Here is a 16,074-nt window from a genome sequence, read left to right as displayed (position 1 = left end):
ACACACCAAGAATGGACTGGTGGAGAATGGGCCTTCCCCACTTTTATAAGCACACCCTCTTAGTAAATGGAGAGCCTTGAACAGAATCATGTCTTGGCTCCATTAACATCTTGCTGTCTAAGTCTCTTTCAGCCCCATCCTGTCTCCCTGGTGTACCCGGTCCTTGTAAGCCGCAGGCCAGCATGCAACATTCTATAAGGCAAAGGACACTGTCAATAGGACAAAACTGCAACAAACAGATTGGGAAAAGATCTTTATCAACCCTGCATCCAATAGAGGACTAATATCCAATATATACAAAGAACTGAAGAAGTTAGACTCCAAAAAACAAATAACCCTATTAAGAAATGTGGTACAGAGCTAAACAAAGAATTCTCAACTGAGGAATACTGAATGGTTGAGAATCACCTAAAGAAATGATCAACATCCTTAGTTATCAGGGAGATGCAAATCAAAACAACCCTGAGATTCCACCTCATACCAGTCAGAATGGCTAAGATCAAAAACTCAGGTGACAGAAGATGCTGGCAAGCATGTGGAGAAAAAGGAACACTCCTATATTATTTCTGGGATTGCAAGCTCGTTGTACCAATATTTTGGTGGCTCTATAGAAAATTGGACATAATACTACCTGAGGATCCAGCAATACTACTCCTAAACAAAACCCAGAAGATGCTCCAACACGTAAGAAGGACACATGCTCCACTATGTTCACAGCAGCCTTATTAATAATAGCCAGAATCTGGAAAGAACCCAGATGTCCCTCAACAGAGGAATGGATACAGAAAATGTGGTACATTTACAAAGTAGAGTACTACTCGCTATTAAAAACAATAAATTCATGAAATTCTTAGGCAAATGGATGGAACTATAAAATATCATTCTGTGTGAGGTAACCCAATTACAAAAGAACACACAAGGTATGCACTCACTGATAAGTGGATATTAGCCCAGAAGTTCAGAATACCCAAGATACAATTCACAGACCACATGAAGCTCAAGGAGAAGGGAGACTGAAGTGTGAATACTTCGGTACTTCTTAGAAAGGGGAACAAAATACCCATGGAAGGAGTGACAGAGACAAAGTGTGGAGCAGAGACTGAAGGAAAGGCCATCAAGAGACTGCCCCGCCCGGGGATTCATCCCACATACAATCACCAAACCCATACACTATTATGGATGCCAACAAGTGCTTGCTGACAGGAGCCGGATATAGCTATCTCCTGAGGGGCTCTATCAGTGCCTGACAAATACAGAGATGGTTGCTCTCAGGCTACCATTGGACAGAGTACAGGTTCCCCAATGGAGGAACCAGAGAAAGGATATAAGGACCTGAAGGGGTTTGCAGCCCCATAAGAGGAGCAACAATATGAACTAACCAGTTACCCTAGAGCTCCCACAAACAAAACCACCAACCATGGAGGGACCCATGGCTCCAACCACATATTTAACAGAGGATGGCTTTATTGGTCATCAATGGGAGGCGAGGCCCTTGGTCCTGTGAAGGCTCTATGCCTCAGTGTGGGAGAACGCCAAGGCCAGGAAGCAGGAGTAGGTGAGTTGATGAGCAAGGGGGAGTGCAGGGAATCGGGGGTTTTCAGAGGGGAAACCAGGAAAGGGGATGACATTTGAAATGTAAGTAAAAAAAAAAATCTAATAAAATAAATAAATTAATTAAAATATATAAAGTCTATAAATTTAAATTTACAGATGTAAAAACAAAACAAAAACAAAAAACAAAGAAACAAAAACAAAACAAAACAAATACAAACCCAGAAATCAGCACATAAGCCTGTAGTCATCCCAACCCTATATGCCTAGATGGCAGTGTAAGAACATAGTTAATAACAGCCAGGGCAAATATCTTCTCTAGAGTCCATCATTCCTACCACTGCAGGCAATTAATATTCCAACATAGATGAAGCACAAGATAAAGACCTTAAACCATATGTATGGAGATGATAGAGGTCCTTAAAGAGAACAATCAATAAACTTCTTAAAGAAATCCGGAAAATACAAACAATTGGAGGATTTCAGTAAATCCCTTTAAAACTCAAGTGTGGGTGGACAGAACAATTAACAGAAACAAATAAAACTATTCAATATCTCAACATGGAAATAGAAGCAATAAAGAAAACACAAAATAAGGGAATTCTGGAAATGAAAATTTTAGGAATTCTAACAGGAACTTCACCAAGAGAATACAAGAGATGGAATAGAGAATTTCATTCATTGTCTTAATTTAGGTTTTATTGCTGTGAAGAGGCACCATGACCAAGGCAAACATTTAACTGGAGGCTGACTGTGTCCAGGCAAACACAGTACTAGGGGGGTCAAGAGTTCTACATCTTGATATGAAGGCAGGCAGTAGGTGACAATCTACTTCAGACAGCCAAGGAGAGGATTTCTTCTGCACTGGGCAGAGATTGAGCACTAGAAAACTTCAAAGTCCATATACACAGTGACACAGTTCCTCCAACAAGGTCATACCTACTTCAACAAGGTCACTCCTCCTAATAGTGCCACCTCACATGGACTAAGCATATTCAAACAACCACATTCCACTCCCTGCATCCTATAGCCTTGCTCAAACACATAAGTCTATGGGAGCCATACCTAGAGGTAGCATAGTGAAAGCTACATTTAGTTCAACTTCAGATGTTCCCATAGTCTATCAGTCTCAACAATGCTTAAAAGTCCAAAGTTCAAAGTCTCTTCTGAGATTCAGACAATCTCTTAACAGGTTCAGAGGTTCTTCAGTCCATTATTATCAAGGCAGAAACATGGCAGCATCCAGGAAGGTATGGTGCAGGAGGAGCTGAGAGTTTTACATCTTCATCTGAAGGCTGCTAGCGGAATACTGACTTCCATTCAGTTAGGATGAGGTTCTTAAAGCCACACCCACAGTGATACACCTACTCCAATAGGGCCACACCTTCTAATAGTACCAAGCATATACAAACCATCATAGAATTGTACCTGAATTCTCAATGAAGTCTCTAAAAGACAAGAGGACCTGGACAGATGTCCTTCAGACTCTCTGAGACAACAGATGCCAGCCCAGACTACTATCCCCAGCAAACCTTTCAATAGATGGAGAATATTATTTCCATGGTAAAGTAAAAGTTAAACAATATCTACAAATCCAGGTCTACAGAAGGTGCTAGAAAAAAATTCCAACCTAAGAAAATAAATTCCACCCCTGAAAATAACGGAATAAATAATCTCGCGCCAGCAAAACTAAATGAAGGGAAGCATACACACACCACCACCATCTCTACCAGCAGCATTACCACTACTACCAACACTACCTACAACAACAACAAATAACAGAAATCAACAATCATTGATATCTCTCAATATCAATTGTTTCAATTTCCTAATAAAAAAGACAAAGATTAACAGATAAATGCAAAAACAGAATCCATACTTCTGTTGAATCCAAGAAGCACAACTCAGAAAGGATAGACATTATCTCAGGGTAAAAGGTTGAGAAAAGATAAGCCAAAGAGATGAACCCAAGTATCTAGCTGATGTCATTTTAATAATCTTCTAAAATAGACTTCAAATGAAAATTAATCAAAAAAATGGGGAAGCACATTACATATTCATCAAAGGAAAAAAATCCTACAAGAAGACATTTTAATTCTTAACATTTATGCCACAAATTAAAGAGCACCAAAGTTTCTAAAATAAATATTACTACAGCTCAAATCATATATTGACCCTCACAAGATGAGAGTGGAAGGTTTCAATACTCCAGCCTCATCAATGTACAGGTCATCCAAACAAAGACTAAACAGAGAAATCCTGAAGCTAGCACACATAGCAAGCCAAATAAACTTAATAGGGAGTTACAGAACATTACACCCATATGCAAAAGAATATACTTTCTTCTCAGCATGTATCTTTCTACAAAACTGAACACATACTCAGACACAAAACACGTCTCAAGAGATAAAAGAAAATTGAAATAACCCCCTACATCCTACCAGATCATCACAAATTAAAGATGGATATCAAAAACAACAAAAAGAAAAAAAAAGCTTACAAACTCATGGAAGCTGAATAACTCTCTAATGAATGAAAAACGGGTCAAGCCAGAAATAAATAAAGACATTCTAGAAGACAATAAAAGTGTTTCCCAAACTTATGGGCTACACTGAAAGAAGTGCTAAGAGGAAATTTCATAGCACTAAGTGCCTATATTTTAAAAAGTGGAGAAATCTCATAATAGCAATTTAACAGCACATCTCAAACCTTAGAACAAAAAGAAGTAAATACATCCAATAGGAGGCGACCAGAAGAAATAATCAAACTGAAAGCTGAAATCAATAATATAGAAACAGAGACAAAATAAAGAATCAATAAAACAAAGAATTGGTTATTTGAGGAAATCAATAAAGACAAGCAAACCCTTATCCAAACTAACTAAAAGATGGTGAGAAAATTAAAATGAAAAGGGAACATAACAGTAAACACTAAGGAAATTCAGATAAGCATAGGAACATAGTTCTTCACCAGTAAATACCACTTACCAAAGTTAAATCAAGATCAGATAAGTACATTAAATAGACCTATAACACTTAATGAAATAAAGGCAGTCATTAAAATTCTCCCAACCAAAACAAGGTCAGGCCAGAGAGCTTTAGTGCATAATTCTACCAGATGTTCATAGAAAAGATACTATGAACATCTCAAACTAGTCCACAAAATAGAAATAGAAGGAACGTGTCTAATTACCCTGATATCCAAATTTAAAAAAAAAAAAAGACTTAACAAAGAAAGAGAATTACAGACCAATTTCCCATATGAACAAAGATGCAAAAATACTTAATAAAATGCTTGCAAACCAAATCCAAGAACACATAAAAAAAGATCAACCTCCAAGAGCAAGTAAGCTTCAACCCAGAGATGCAGGATAGTTCAACATTTGAAAATCTGTAAATGGACACAAAGGGGGGGGGTGGAGAGGAAAAAAATAAGAAGAAAAAGAAAATCAGTAAATGTAATCCAACATATAGACAAACTAACAGAAAAAAAAAAAGACACATGATCATCTCATTAGATGCAATAAATGCCTTTGACCACCTTCAACACACCTTCATGATAAAAGTCTTGGAGACTGTATGAATACAAGAAACATACCTAAATATAATAAACTCAATTTACAAAAAGCCTATAGCCAACATCAAATTAAATGGAGAAAAACTCAAAGTAAATCCATTAAAATCAGAAACAGGATTAAGTTGTGCATTCTCCCTCTATCTATTTAATATACTACTTGAAATCTTAGCTAGAGCACAAAGACAACAGAAAGAGATCAAGGGATACAAATCAGAAAGGAAGAAGTTAACCTATTGTTATTTGCAGATGATATTATAAAATAAAAAAGTGACCCTGTATAAATTCCACAACGGAACTCTTACAGCTGATAAACACTTTCAGTAAAATGGCTAGATTCAATATTAGCTCAAAAATTATTAACTCTCTTAGACACACATGACAAACAGATGAAAAAAGAAATCAAGAAAGCAAATCCCTTCACAATAGCCACAGACAACATCAAATAGTTTGGGATAACTCTAACTAAGCAAGTGAAAAACATCTTTGATAAGAATCTCAAGTCTTGGAAAAACAAAGAAGATACCAGATGGAAAAATCCCCATGCTCTTGATTCAATAGGGTTAACACAGTAAAAACAAGCAATCTATATATTCAATGTAATTCTCATCAAAGTTCCTTTACAGATCTTGAAAGGATAATACTCAATTTCATATGGAAAAAACATGAATATTAGGATACCTAAAACAATCCTATATAATAAATGAATTTCTGGAAGTATCACCATATCTGATTTTCAAGTGTAGAGCTATAGTATTAAAAACAAAACAAAAAAAGCATGGTATTAGCATGAAAGCAGACACATTGATAAATGAAATTGAACACCCAGACCTATATAGAAACAAATGGGTACACCTGATTACTTACAAAGAAGCCAGAAACATGCACTAGGAAAAAAAAAAAAAAAAAAAAAAAAAAAAGACAGCATCTTCTAAAAAGGTATGAGTCAAACTAGATGTCTGCATGTAGGAGAACGCAAGTACACTTGAGTTGCAAAACTCAAGTCCAAGTGGAGCAGTCCTCAAATATAACCAAGAGAGCATTTGATTGCCCTCATGACAGTCTTGTCACTATTACACCAATGGGCACATATTGCCTGGCACTTGGGTATTTAATTTAATTGGAAATCATATTATCTATAATATAGTTTCAGGTTTGAAATTTCTTGGGAATAATTTCTTTTAGATATTTATTTATTGTTATACATAAGTACATTGTAGCTGTCTTCAGACACCAGAAGAGGGCATCAGATCTCATCACAGGTGGTTGTGAGCCACCATGTGGTTGCTGGGATTTGAACTCAGAACCCTTGGAAGAGCAGTCAGTGCTCTTAGCCACTGAGCCATCTCACCAGCATGGGAATAACTTCTTAAATGTCTTAATTTGAGTTTAAAAAAAACAAAACCAAAATAAGAAACAATATAACTGCAATTTACACTTCCTTTCATGACCTGCCATGGTAAGAACTATTGGAAAGATTACCTCTTAGTAGTTATATACTCGGAACTATATCTTCAGAGCGAGAAGTATGGAAGGAACATGAGGATAGAACAGCAATTCCAAGGAAGTAGTACCTCTCATGAAACATTTGAATTTGTTTCTACATATAAACCATCATTCAGTGAGACATGCTTTCATGGTATGCCCAGAATCTGCTCTCAACAAAAAAAATAAATAAATAAGTCTTGTTGACTTCATTTACACTATCTAAAACCCCAGCATAATCTCCTTTGCCTTGCTCATGACAGTGTCAGAACATTTGTTCTATCAATAAATGAACTGAGAATGTGTCTCAGTAGTAGAGCATACACTCAGCATGTGAGAGACCTCAGCCAATCCTCATTACCACAAAGAAAAATCCAGTAATATTATGCTGAAATAATATGAAAGAACATCATCATGTTATTGTAAGACTGACTCTGTTTACCTTACTTCATATGTAAAGAAGGTCAAACAGATTGGGCTACACAATTCACTCTTTGGTATGTTTTCCAAAGGCAAGACAAGTATGATGATAGCTGCTGAAAGCACAGACTCTGCAGTGCTCCTTTCTGTTAGAATCTTATCCAGACTCAGTGAGCCAGGATCCTAGAATCAGTGTTGCCTACTAGATAATGGTGTCCTCTTGTCAACTTTCCTCCTCCTGTGGCAATATTTTCCTGGAAATTATGTCTTGTAACATATAAACTGAGTGTCATCATATCCTATGTTAAGTAATAAAAGAAGAGAAAAGGGTTGCTGGTATCATAGTCAATAGGGGGAGCACTTGCCTACTCTGGTTCTTTGAATATGTTTGGCCCAGGGAATGGCACTATTTGAAGGTATTGTCATGTTAGAGGCAATGTGTCACTGTGGGGGTGGGCTGTGAAGCTCTGCCCAGTGCAGAAGAGTCAGTCTTCTCCTGTTTCGTTTCAGAACAAGGTAGAGAGCACTCAGTTCCTAGAGCATCATGACTGTCTGGATGCTGCCATGCTCCTGCCTTGATGATAACGGACTGAACCTCTGAACCTGTAAGCTAGCCCCAATTAAATGTTGTCCTTTATAAGTCTTGCCTTGGTAAAGACTTCTCTTAACAACAATGGAAACCCTAACTAGGACACCTACAATGCCCGTAATGACAGTGTTTAATCCCTAGCATTTCCTACAAAACTCAAAATCCATTGAATTTTAAAAGTTGCTCAATGAGCCAATATGTATTATGACAAGACATGTTCACATTAATTGGCAGATACCTAAAGATGACAGTAAGACAATGTTTGAGTTGTCTACTATGTCTATATTGAGAAATTTCAGAAAGGAAAAACTCAGATAATTTTAATTACAGTTATGGAAAACATAATGAAAGTAATTGAATGTTGTATTTTTGGTTTTTGACACAATCACATTTTAGTGACACTAAACTTTATAACATGTAGCACAAAATTCATTTATGATAAAAACTGAAAAACAACGCAATTTGTGACAAAGCCAACTTGTGACTATAAAGGACACATACTGTGTACTAGGTTAAAATTTATTTTCTTTATGTAAAGATATTACATTCATCATTAGCTCACATTAAATGAACAAACATGTCTCAGATATAATGTTTGAGATATAAATTTTCTTAGAAATAATTTCTTAACTGATTTTGAAATTTTAAGAATGTTAAGAAGCAAATTAAGAAAGAGCATAACTGCATTTATAATTGATTTCCTTGGCTCCCTATAGCAGGAACAAACTTTTTCCTCTTTTTTAATTAAGGTAGAGTAGAGCTTTCACTACTAATCTTACCTGTACTGATCTGGTCAGGACTTTTAAGTATTGGTTTTAGCTGTCCTGGATGTCTTTCTTCACTGTGGAAATTTTAAAAAGTGATAATTTAATATCAATATGAAAAACATCTACCAAATGGCTTAAATTCATTTTTGTTTCAATTCTTAGCATGCCTTATGTTATAAACTTAAAAACAACAATTAATTTGCTCTTGAGCACATTGATTATGTTGGGTGACTCTGTTCTTTCTACTTTTTCTTGTGCTAAAGAAAAGGAAGAATTTATCACACAAAAACTAAACAACAAAAGCAGAGAGAGAGAGAGAGGGGAGAGGTGGGGAGGAGAGAGAGAGAGAGACCAAGAAAGAGAGACAACACAGAGACAGAGATGCAGAGGCAGAGGCAGACAAAGAGGCAAATACAGAGAGGTGGTTCTTTTATACCCTTTGTTTATTGCAATAACTGATGGTTTCATATTTACATGCTCCACACAATTAATACCCAAACTCCATTCATTATTCTGTGTCCCAGAGTACTACAAGACCTTCTCTATCATAATACTTTGTTGGTATTTCAGTAATTGTTACCTCCCAAGAATCTTGGTTCTGCTAATACACTTACTTGTCAGCTTCTCTTTGGTTTTGTTCAAGCTATTTCTTGGTAGACCATTCATGCATTAATACAGAAACCACAATCTGGCTGCTTCTATGCTAAACAAGCATCTCTACTAACACTTAACAAGGTAATAACATGAACAAACACAAAAACAAAACCTAGTGAATAACATTTGTTATATACTTTGGAACTGTTTCAAATTCTAAGTAGAATTTAACATGATTTTTTGCAAGGTGTGCCTTTGGACAGTTATAGTACCAGAAAATTATGAATCTTCACGTTGATGTCCAAATAATACAGAAGAAAAAAATCTGCTTTATATAGTGATAGTTTTGTTGTAATTTGTCTCTCTTCCATTCAGATAGCCTACTTGAGTTTCAGAGAATTCATTATGTTGGAAAACTGACCACTTGAGGAGATAAATGATAAATGGACTTCTTCTGGTATAAGGATGGGGAGGTCACCATTTATGAAAAGGTGCTATAACTTATAAAAAAAAAGGGAATTTGATTTAAAACTGTTGTCAAAAAAGAAAAGCAAACTATTTGCTGCCTATGATACTGTTTGATAACTCAGAATGACTCTAAATCATGAAAAGCTCTCAGAAAAGATAAATGCTTAAAGGATAAATACTAATGAAGCTGTAAGTTCTGATAGTGACTTTAAAAAGTTTATGAATGACAGGATCCTTCCAGTTAACATCTGTGCCCAGAGCTGACCCTCAGCTGTGCCACAGCTCTCCATACCTAGGTCCCACCAGGAGTGAGCTGGTTTCCCAGGTGTGCTTATACACCAGTGAGCACAGGTAGGACCACTACTTCTGCTGGGAGGGACCCACCCAGAGCCCTCAGGACATAGGAACTGAGGTGCAGTCTGGAACAGTACCCTTCTGGTTTCTATCTGTGCCTGGAGCAGACCCTGTGCCACAGCTCTTCATACCCAGAACCTGCCAGGAGAGAGGAGCTGTCCCAGGAATGTTGACATACCTGAAATCACAGCTCTCCATACCAATACAGCCAGGAAAGAGCTGGTCTCCCAGGAGTGCTGACACATAGGCTTACAGGAGGGACAAGCCACAATCAGGGACAACTAAGCCAACTAGTACTAGATATAACCATATGGAGAGAAGCAAGGGCAATAACATAAGCAACAGAAACCTAGGCTTACTTGGCATCATCAGAACCCAGTTCTCCCACCACAGTAAGAGTTGTGTTCCCCAATAGACCAGAAAAGCATGACTCTGATTTAAAATCACATCTCATGATGATGAGAGAGGAATTTAAGAAGGATATAAATAACTTCCATAAAGAAATACAAGAGAGCCTTTCTGCTCTTTGACACTGCGGAGGAAGCATCGCTGAAGGCTCTCGTAACTCTGCCGTCATGTCTAAGTCCGAGTCTCCCAAGGAGCCAGAACAGCTTCGGAAGCTCTTCATCGGAGGGCTGAGCTTCGAAACAACCGACGAGAGTCTGAGGAGCCATTTTGAGCAATGGGGAACACTAACCGACTGTGTGGTAATGAGAGATCCAAACACCAAGAGATCCAGGGGCTTTGGGTTTGTCACATATGCCACTGTGGAAGAAGTGGATGCTGCCATGAATGCAAGACCACACAAGGTGGATGGAAGAGTTGTGGAACCTAAGAGAGCTGTCTCTAGAGAAGATTCTCAGCGACCAGGTGCCCACTTAACTGTGAAAAAGATCTTTGTTGGTGGTATTAAAGAAGACACTGAAGAACATCACCTACGAGATTATTTTGAGCAGTATGGGAAGATTGAAGTGATAGAAATTATGACTGACAGAGGCAGTGGGAAAAAGAGGGGCTTTGCTTTTGTTACCTTTGATGACCATGACTCTGTGGATAAGATTGTTATTCAGAAATACCATACTGTGAATGGCCACAACTGTGAAGTAAGAAAGGCTCTGTCAAAGCAAGAGATGGCTAGTGCTTCATCCAGCCAGAGAGGTCGCAGTGGTTCTGGAAACTTTGGTGGTGGTCGTGGAGGCGGTTTTGGTGGCAATGACAATTTTGGTCGAGGAGGGAACTTCAGTGGTCGTGGTGGCTTTGGTGGCAGCCGTGGTGGTGGTGGATATGGTGGCAGTGGGGATGGATATAATGGATTTGGCAATGATGGAAGCAATTTTGGAGGTGGTGGAAGCTACAATGATTTTGGCAATTACAACAATCAGTCTTCCAATTTTGGGCCGATGAAGGGAGGAAACTTTGGAGGCAGGAGCTCTGGCCCTTATGGTGGTGGAGGCCAGTACTTTGCTAAACCACGGAACCAAGGTGGCTATGGCGGTTCCAGCAGCAGCAGTAGCTATGGCAGTGGCAGGAGGTTCTAATTACATACAGCCAGGAAACAAAGCTTAGCAGGAGAGGAGAGCCAGAGAAGTGACAGGGAAGCTACAGGTTACAACAGATTTGTGAACTCAGCCAAGCACAGTGGTGGCAGGGCCTAGCTGCTACAAAGAAGACATGTTTTAGACAATACTCATGTGTGTGGGCAAAAACTCCAGGACTGTATTTGTGACTAATTGTATAACAGGTTATTTTAGTTTCTGTTCTGTGGAAAGTGTAAAGCATTCCAACAAAAGGTTTTACTGTAGACCTTTTCACCCATGCTGTTGATTGCTAAATGTAATAGTCTGATCATGACGCTGAATAAATGTGTCTTTTTTTTTTTTTTAATGTGCTGTGTAAAGTTAGTCTATTCTGAAGCCATCTTGGTAAACTTCCCCAACAGTGTGAAGTTAGAATTCCTTCAGGGTGGTGCCAAGTTCCATTTGGAATTTATTTATGGTTGCTTGGGTGGAGAAGCCATTGTCTTCAAAAACCTTGATGTTGTTAAACTGCCAGTTACTGTTGTAACTTTTAATGAGTTTCACCATTGAAAGGGTCATCCAAGCAAGGTCACAATTTGGTTATAAAATGGTTGTTGGCACACCCTATGCAATATCAAAATTGAATAACGGTATCAGATAAAATAACAGTTGGGAATGAAGCTTGTGTATCCATTATCATGTGTACTCAATAAACGATTTAATTCTCGTGAAAAAAAAAAAAAAAAAGAAAAGAAATACAAGAGAAAACAGGTAAACAGCTAGAAGCCCTTAAAAAGGAAACACAAAAATTCCTTAAAGACTTAATGGAAAAACACAAACAAACAGGTGAAGGAACTGAACAAAACCATCCAGGATCTAAAAATGGAAGTAGAAACAATAAAGATATCACAAAGGGAGACAACACTGGAGATAGAAAACCTAGGAAAGATACCACGATTCATAGACACAAGCATCACCAACAGGATTCAAGAGTTAGAAGAGAGAATCTCAAGTGCAGAAGATACCATAAAAAACATTGACACAACAGTCAAAGAAAATGTAAAATGCAAAAAGCTCCTAACCCAAAACATCCAGGATATCAAGGACACAACGAGATGACCAAGCCTAAGGAAAATAGGTATAGAAGAGAATGAAGATTCCCAAATTAAAGGGTCAGTAAATATCTTCAACAAAATTCTAGAAAAAAAAATTCCCTAACCTGAAGAAAGAGATTACCATAAACATACAAGAAGCCTACAGAACTCCAAATAGACTGGACCAGAAAAGAAATTCCTCCCATCATATAATAGACAAAAACCAAATACACAAAACAAAGAAAGAATATTAAAAGCAGTAAGGGAAAAGGGTCACATAACATATAAAAGCAGACCTATCAAAATTACACCAGACTTCTCACCAGACCCTATGAAAGCTAGAAGATCCTGGGAAAAAATCTCATACAGACCCTAAGAGAACAAACATGCCAATGCAGGCTACTATACCCAACAAAACTCTCAATTAACATAGATGGATAAACCAAGAAATCCCATGACAAAACCAAATTTACACAGTATCTTCCCACAAATCCAGCCCTACAAAAAAAATAAGAGATGGAAAGCTCAAACACAAGTAGAGAAGAAACTACACCCTAGAAAAAACAAGAAAGTAATCTTCTTTCAGCAAACCCAGAAGAAGATGACCACACAATATCATTCCTCCTCTAACAACAGAAATAACAGGAAGTAACAATCACTTTTCCTTAATATCTCCTAACATCAAAGGACTCAGTTCCCCAATAAAAAGACATTGACTAACACAGTGGATATGTAACCAGGATCCTGCATTTTGCTGCATACAAGAAAGGCATTTCAGTGACAAGGACAGACACTACCTCAGAGTAAGTCGCTGGAAAACAGTTTTCCAAGCAAATTGTCCAAAGAAACAAGCTGGAATAGCCATTCTAATTTGAATAAAATCGAATTTGAACCAAAAGTTATCAAAAAAAAAAAAAGTTAAGGAAGGACATTTCATACTCATCAAAGGAAAAATCTACCAAGATGAACTCTCAATTCTGAACATCTATGCTCCAAATGCAAAGACACCCACATTCATAAAACAAACTTTACTAAAGATCAAAGCACACATTAAACCCCACACAATGATAGTGGGAGACTTCAACCCCCCCCCCACTGGACAGATCATGGGAACAGAAAATAAACAGAGACACATTGAAACTAACAGAACTTATGAACCAAATGGATTTAACAGATATCTATAGAACATTCCATCCTAAAACAAAAGAATAAGCCTTCTTCTCAGCACCTCATGAAACCTTCTCCAAAATTAACCATATACTCAGTCACAAAACAGGCCTCAACAGATATAAGAAGATTAAAATAATCCCATGCCTCCTATCAGATAACCATGGACTAAGGCTAGTATTCAATAACAACCAAAACAACAAAAAGCAAACATACACATGGAAGCTGAAAAATGCCCTACTCAATGATAACTTAGTTAAGGAAGAAATAAAGACAGAAATTAAAGACTTTTTAGAATTTAATGAAAATGAAGCCACAACATACCCAAACTTATGGGACACAATGAAAGCAGTGCTAAAAGGAAAACTCATAGCTCTGAATGCCTCCAAAAAGAAACTGGAGAGAGCACACACTAGCAGATTAACAGCACATCTGAAAGTTCTAGAACAAAAACAAGCAAATACACCCAAGTACAAAGCAGGAAATAATTAAACTCAGGGCTGACATCAACCAAGTAGAAACAAAAAGAACTATACAAAGAATCAACAAAACCAGGAGCTGATTCTTTGAGAAAATCAACAAAGTAGATAAATCCTCTAACCAGAAGGCACAGAGACAGTATCCAAATTAACAAAATCAGAAAGGAAAGGGAGATATAACCACAGAAAATCAAAAAAATCATCAGATCATACAACAAAAGCCTATACTCAACAAAAATGGAAAATCTGGATGAAATGGACAATATTCTAGATAGATAGCAGGTACCAAAGTTAAATCAGGATCAGATAAACCATCTAAACAGTCCCATAGGCCCTAAGGAAATAGAACAAGTCTTTAAAAGTCTCCCCAAAAAATGCCCAGTGTTTAGTGCAGAATTCTATCAGACCTTCAAAGAAGACCTAATACCAATACGCTTCAAGCTATTTCATGATATAGAAACAGAAGGAACGTTACATAATTCGGTCTTGAAGCCACAATTACGCTGATATCAAAACCACACAAAGACCCAATGAAGAAGAGAACTTCAGACTAATTTCACTTCTAAATATCAATTTAAAAAAATCAACAAAACTCTTGCAAAACAATTCCAAGAAAGTATCAAAACACTCACCATGATCAAGTAGGTTTCATCCCAGGGATGCAGGGATGGTTCAATATATTGAAATCCATCAACGTAATCCACTACATAAACAAACTCAAAGAAAAGAAACCACATTAGATGATGAAAAAGCATTTGACAAAATTCAATGTCCTTTCATGTTAAAAGTGGTGGAAACATCAGGAATTTAAGGCCAATACCAAAACATAGTAAAATCAGTAGACCGCAAATCAGTAGCCAACATCGAACTAAATGGAGAAAAACTGGAAGCAATTCCACTAAAATCAGGGACTACATAAGGTTTCCCACTCTCTCCCTGTCAATTCAAAATACTACTTGAAATTCTAGCTAGAGCAATTAGACAGGAAAAAGGAGGTCAAAGGGATACAAATTGCAAAGGAAGAAAGCTAAATATCACTATTTGCAGATGATATGATAGTATACTTAAGTGACCCCAAAAATTCTACCAGAGAACTCCTACAGCTGATAAATGACTTCAGCAAAGTGGCTGGATACAAAATTAACACAAACAAATCAGTAGCCTTCCCATACGCTAAGAATAAACAGAATAAGAAAGAAATTCAGGGAACAACACCCTTCACAATAGCCACAAATAATAGTCATACCTTGGTATGACTAACCAAGCAAGTGAACAATCTTTATGATAAGAACTTCAAGTCTCTGAAGAAAGAAATGGAAGATCTCAGATGATGGAAAGATCTCCCATACTCTTGGATTAGATTTATTAATATGATAAAATGGTCATATTGTTGAAAGGAATCTACAGATTCAATGCAATCCTCATCAAAACTCCAACTCACTTCTTCATAGAGTTAGAAAGAGCAATTCTCAAATTCATTTAGAAAAAAACCCAGGATAGGGAAAAATATTCTGAACAATAAAACTACTTCTGGGAGAATCAGCACTCCTGACCTCAAGCTGTACTATACAGCAATAGTGATAACAAACTGCATGGTATTGGTACAGTGACAGAAAGGTAGATCAACAGAATAGAATTGAAGACCCAGAAATGAACCCACACACCTATGGTCACTTGATCTTTGACAAAGGAGCTAAAAATATCCAGTGGAGAAAAAAGACAGTATTTTCAACAAACGGTGCTGATTTAAGTGACAGTCAACATGTAGAAGAATGCAAATTGATCCATTCTTATCTCCCTGTACAAAGCTCAAGCTGAAGTGGATCGATGACCTTCATATAAAACCAGATACACTGAATCTAATAGAAGTGGAAGTAGGGGTGAACATTGAACACATGGGTACAGGGAAAAATCTCCTGAACAGAACACCAATAGCTTATGCTCTAAGAGAAAGAATTTACAAATGGGACCTCATAAAATTGCAAAGCTTCTGTAAGGCAAAGGACACTAACAAAA

At 37.3% G+C, this 16,074-nt stretch overlaps 2 protein-coding genes across 2 annotated transcripts in view; one reads left to right on the top strand and one right to left on the bottom strand.

Annotated features, from left to right (window-relative positions):
- The window catches only part of LOC110312009 (uncharacterized), a 142,245-nt gene that overhangs the window by 80,815 nt on the left and 45,356 nt on the right, over positions 1-16,074 (bottom strand). Inside the window, exon 9 of the mRNA XM_085832137.1 lies at positions 8,398-8,459. Coding sequence (XP_085688263.1) covers positions 8,398-8,459 — 62 coding nt within the window. The remainder of the gene's footprint in view (positions 1-8,397; positions 8,460-16,074) is intronic.
- LOC147000587 (heterogeneous nuclear ribonucleoprotein A1) lies at positions 10,340-11,685 on the top strand. Its single transcript, XM_085832225.1, has one exon. The coding sequence runs from the start codon at positions 10,377-10,379 to the stop codon at positions 11,337-11,339; it is 963 nt and encodes a 320-aa protein (XP_085688351.1). The 5' UTR covers positions 10,340-10,376; the 3' UTR covers positions 11,340-11,685.

The sequence above is a fragment of the Mus caroli genome, unplaced genomic scaffold (genome assembly GCF_978045245.1).
Source record: "Mus caroli unplaced genomic scaffold, Mus_caroli_1 scaffold_17, whole genome shotgun sequence".
In the NCBI taxonomy this organism is placed as follows: domain Eukaryota; kingdom Metazoa; phylum Chordata; class Mammalia; order Rodentia; family Muridae; genus Mus; species Mus caroli.
The sequence above is the reverse complement of the archived record's forward strand: the minus strand, read 5'-3'. Positions and strand labels throughout refer to the sequence as shown.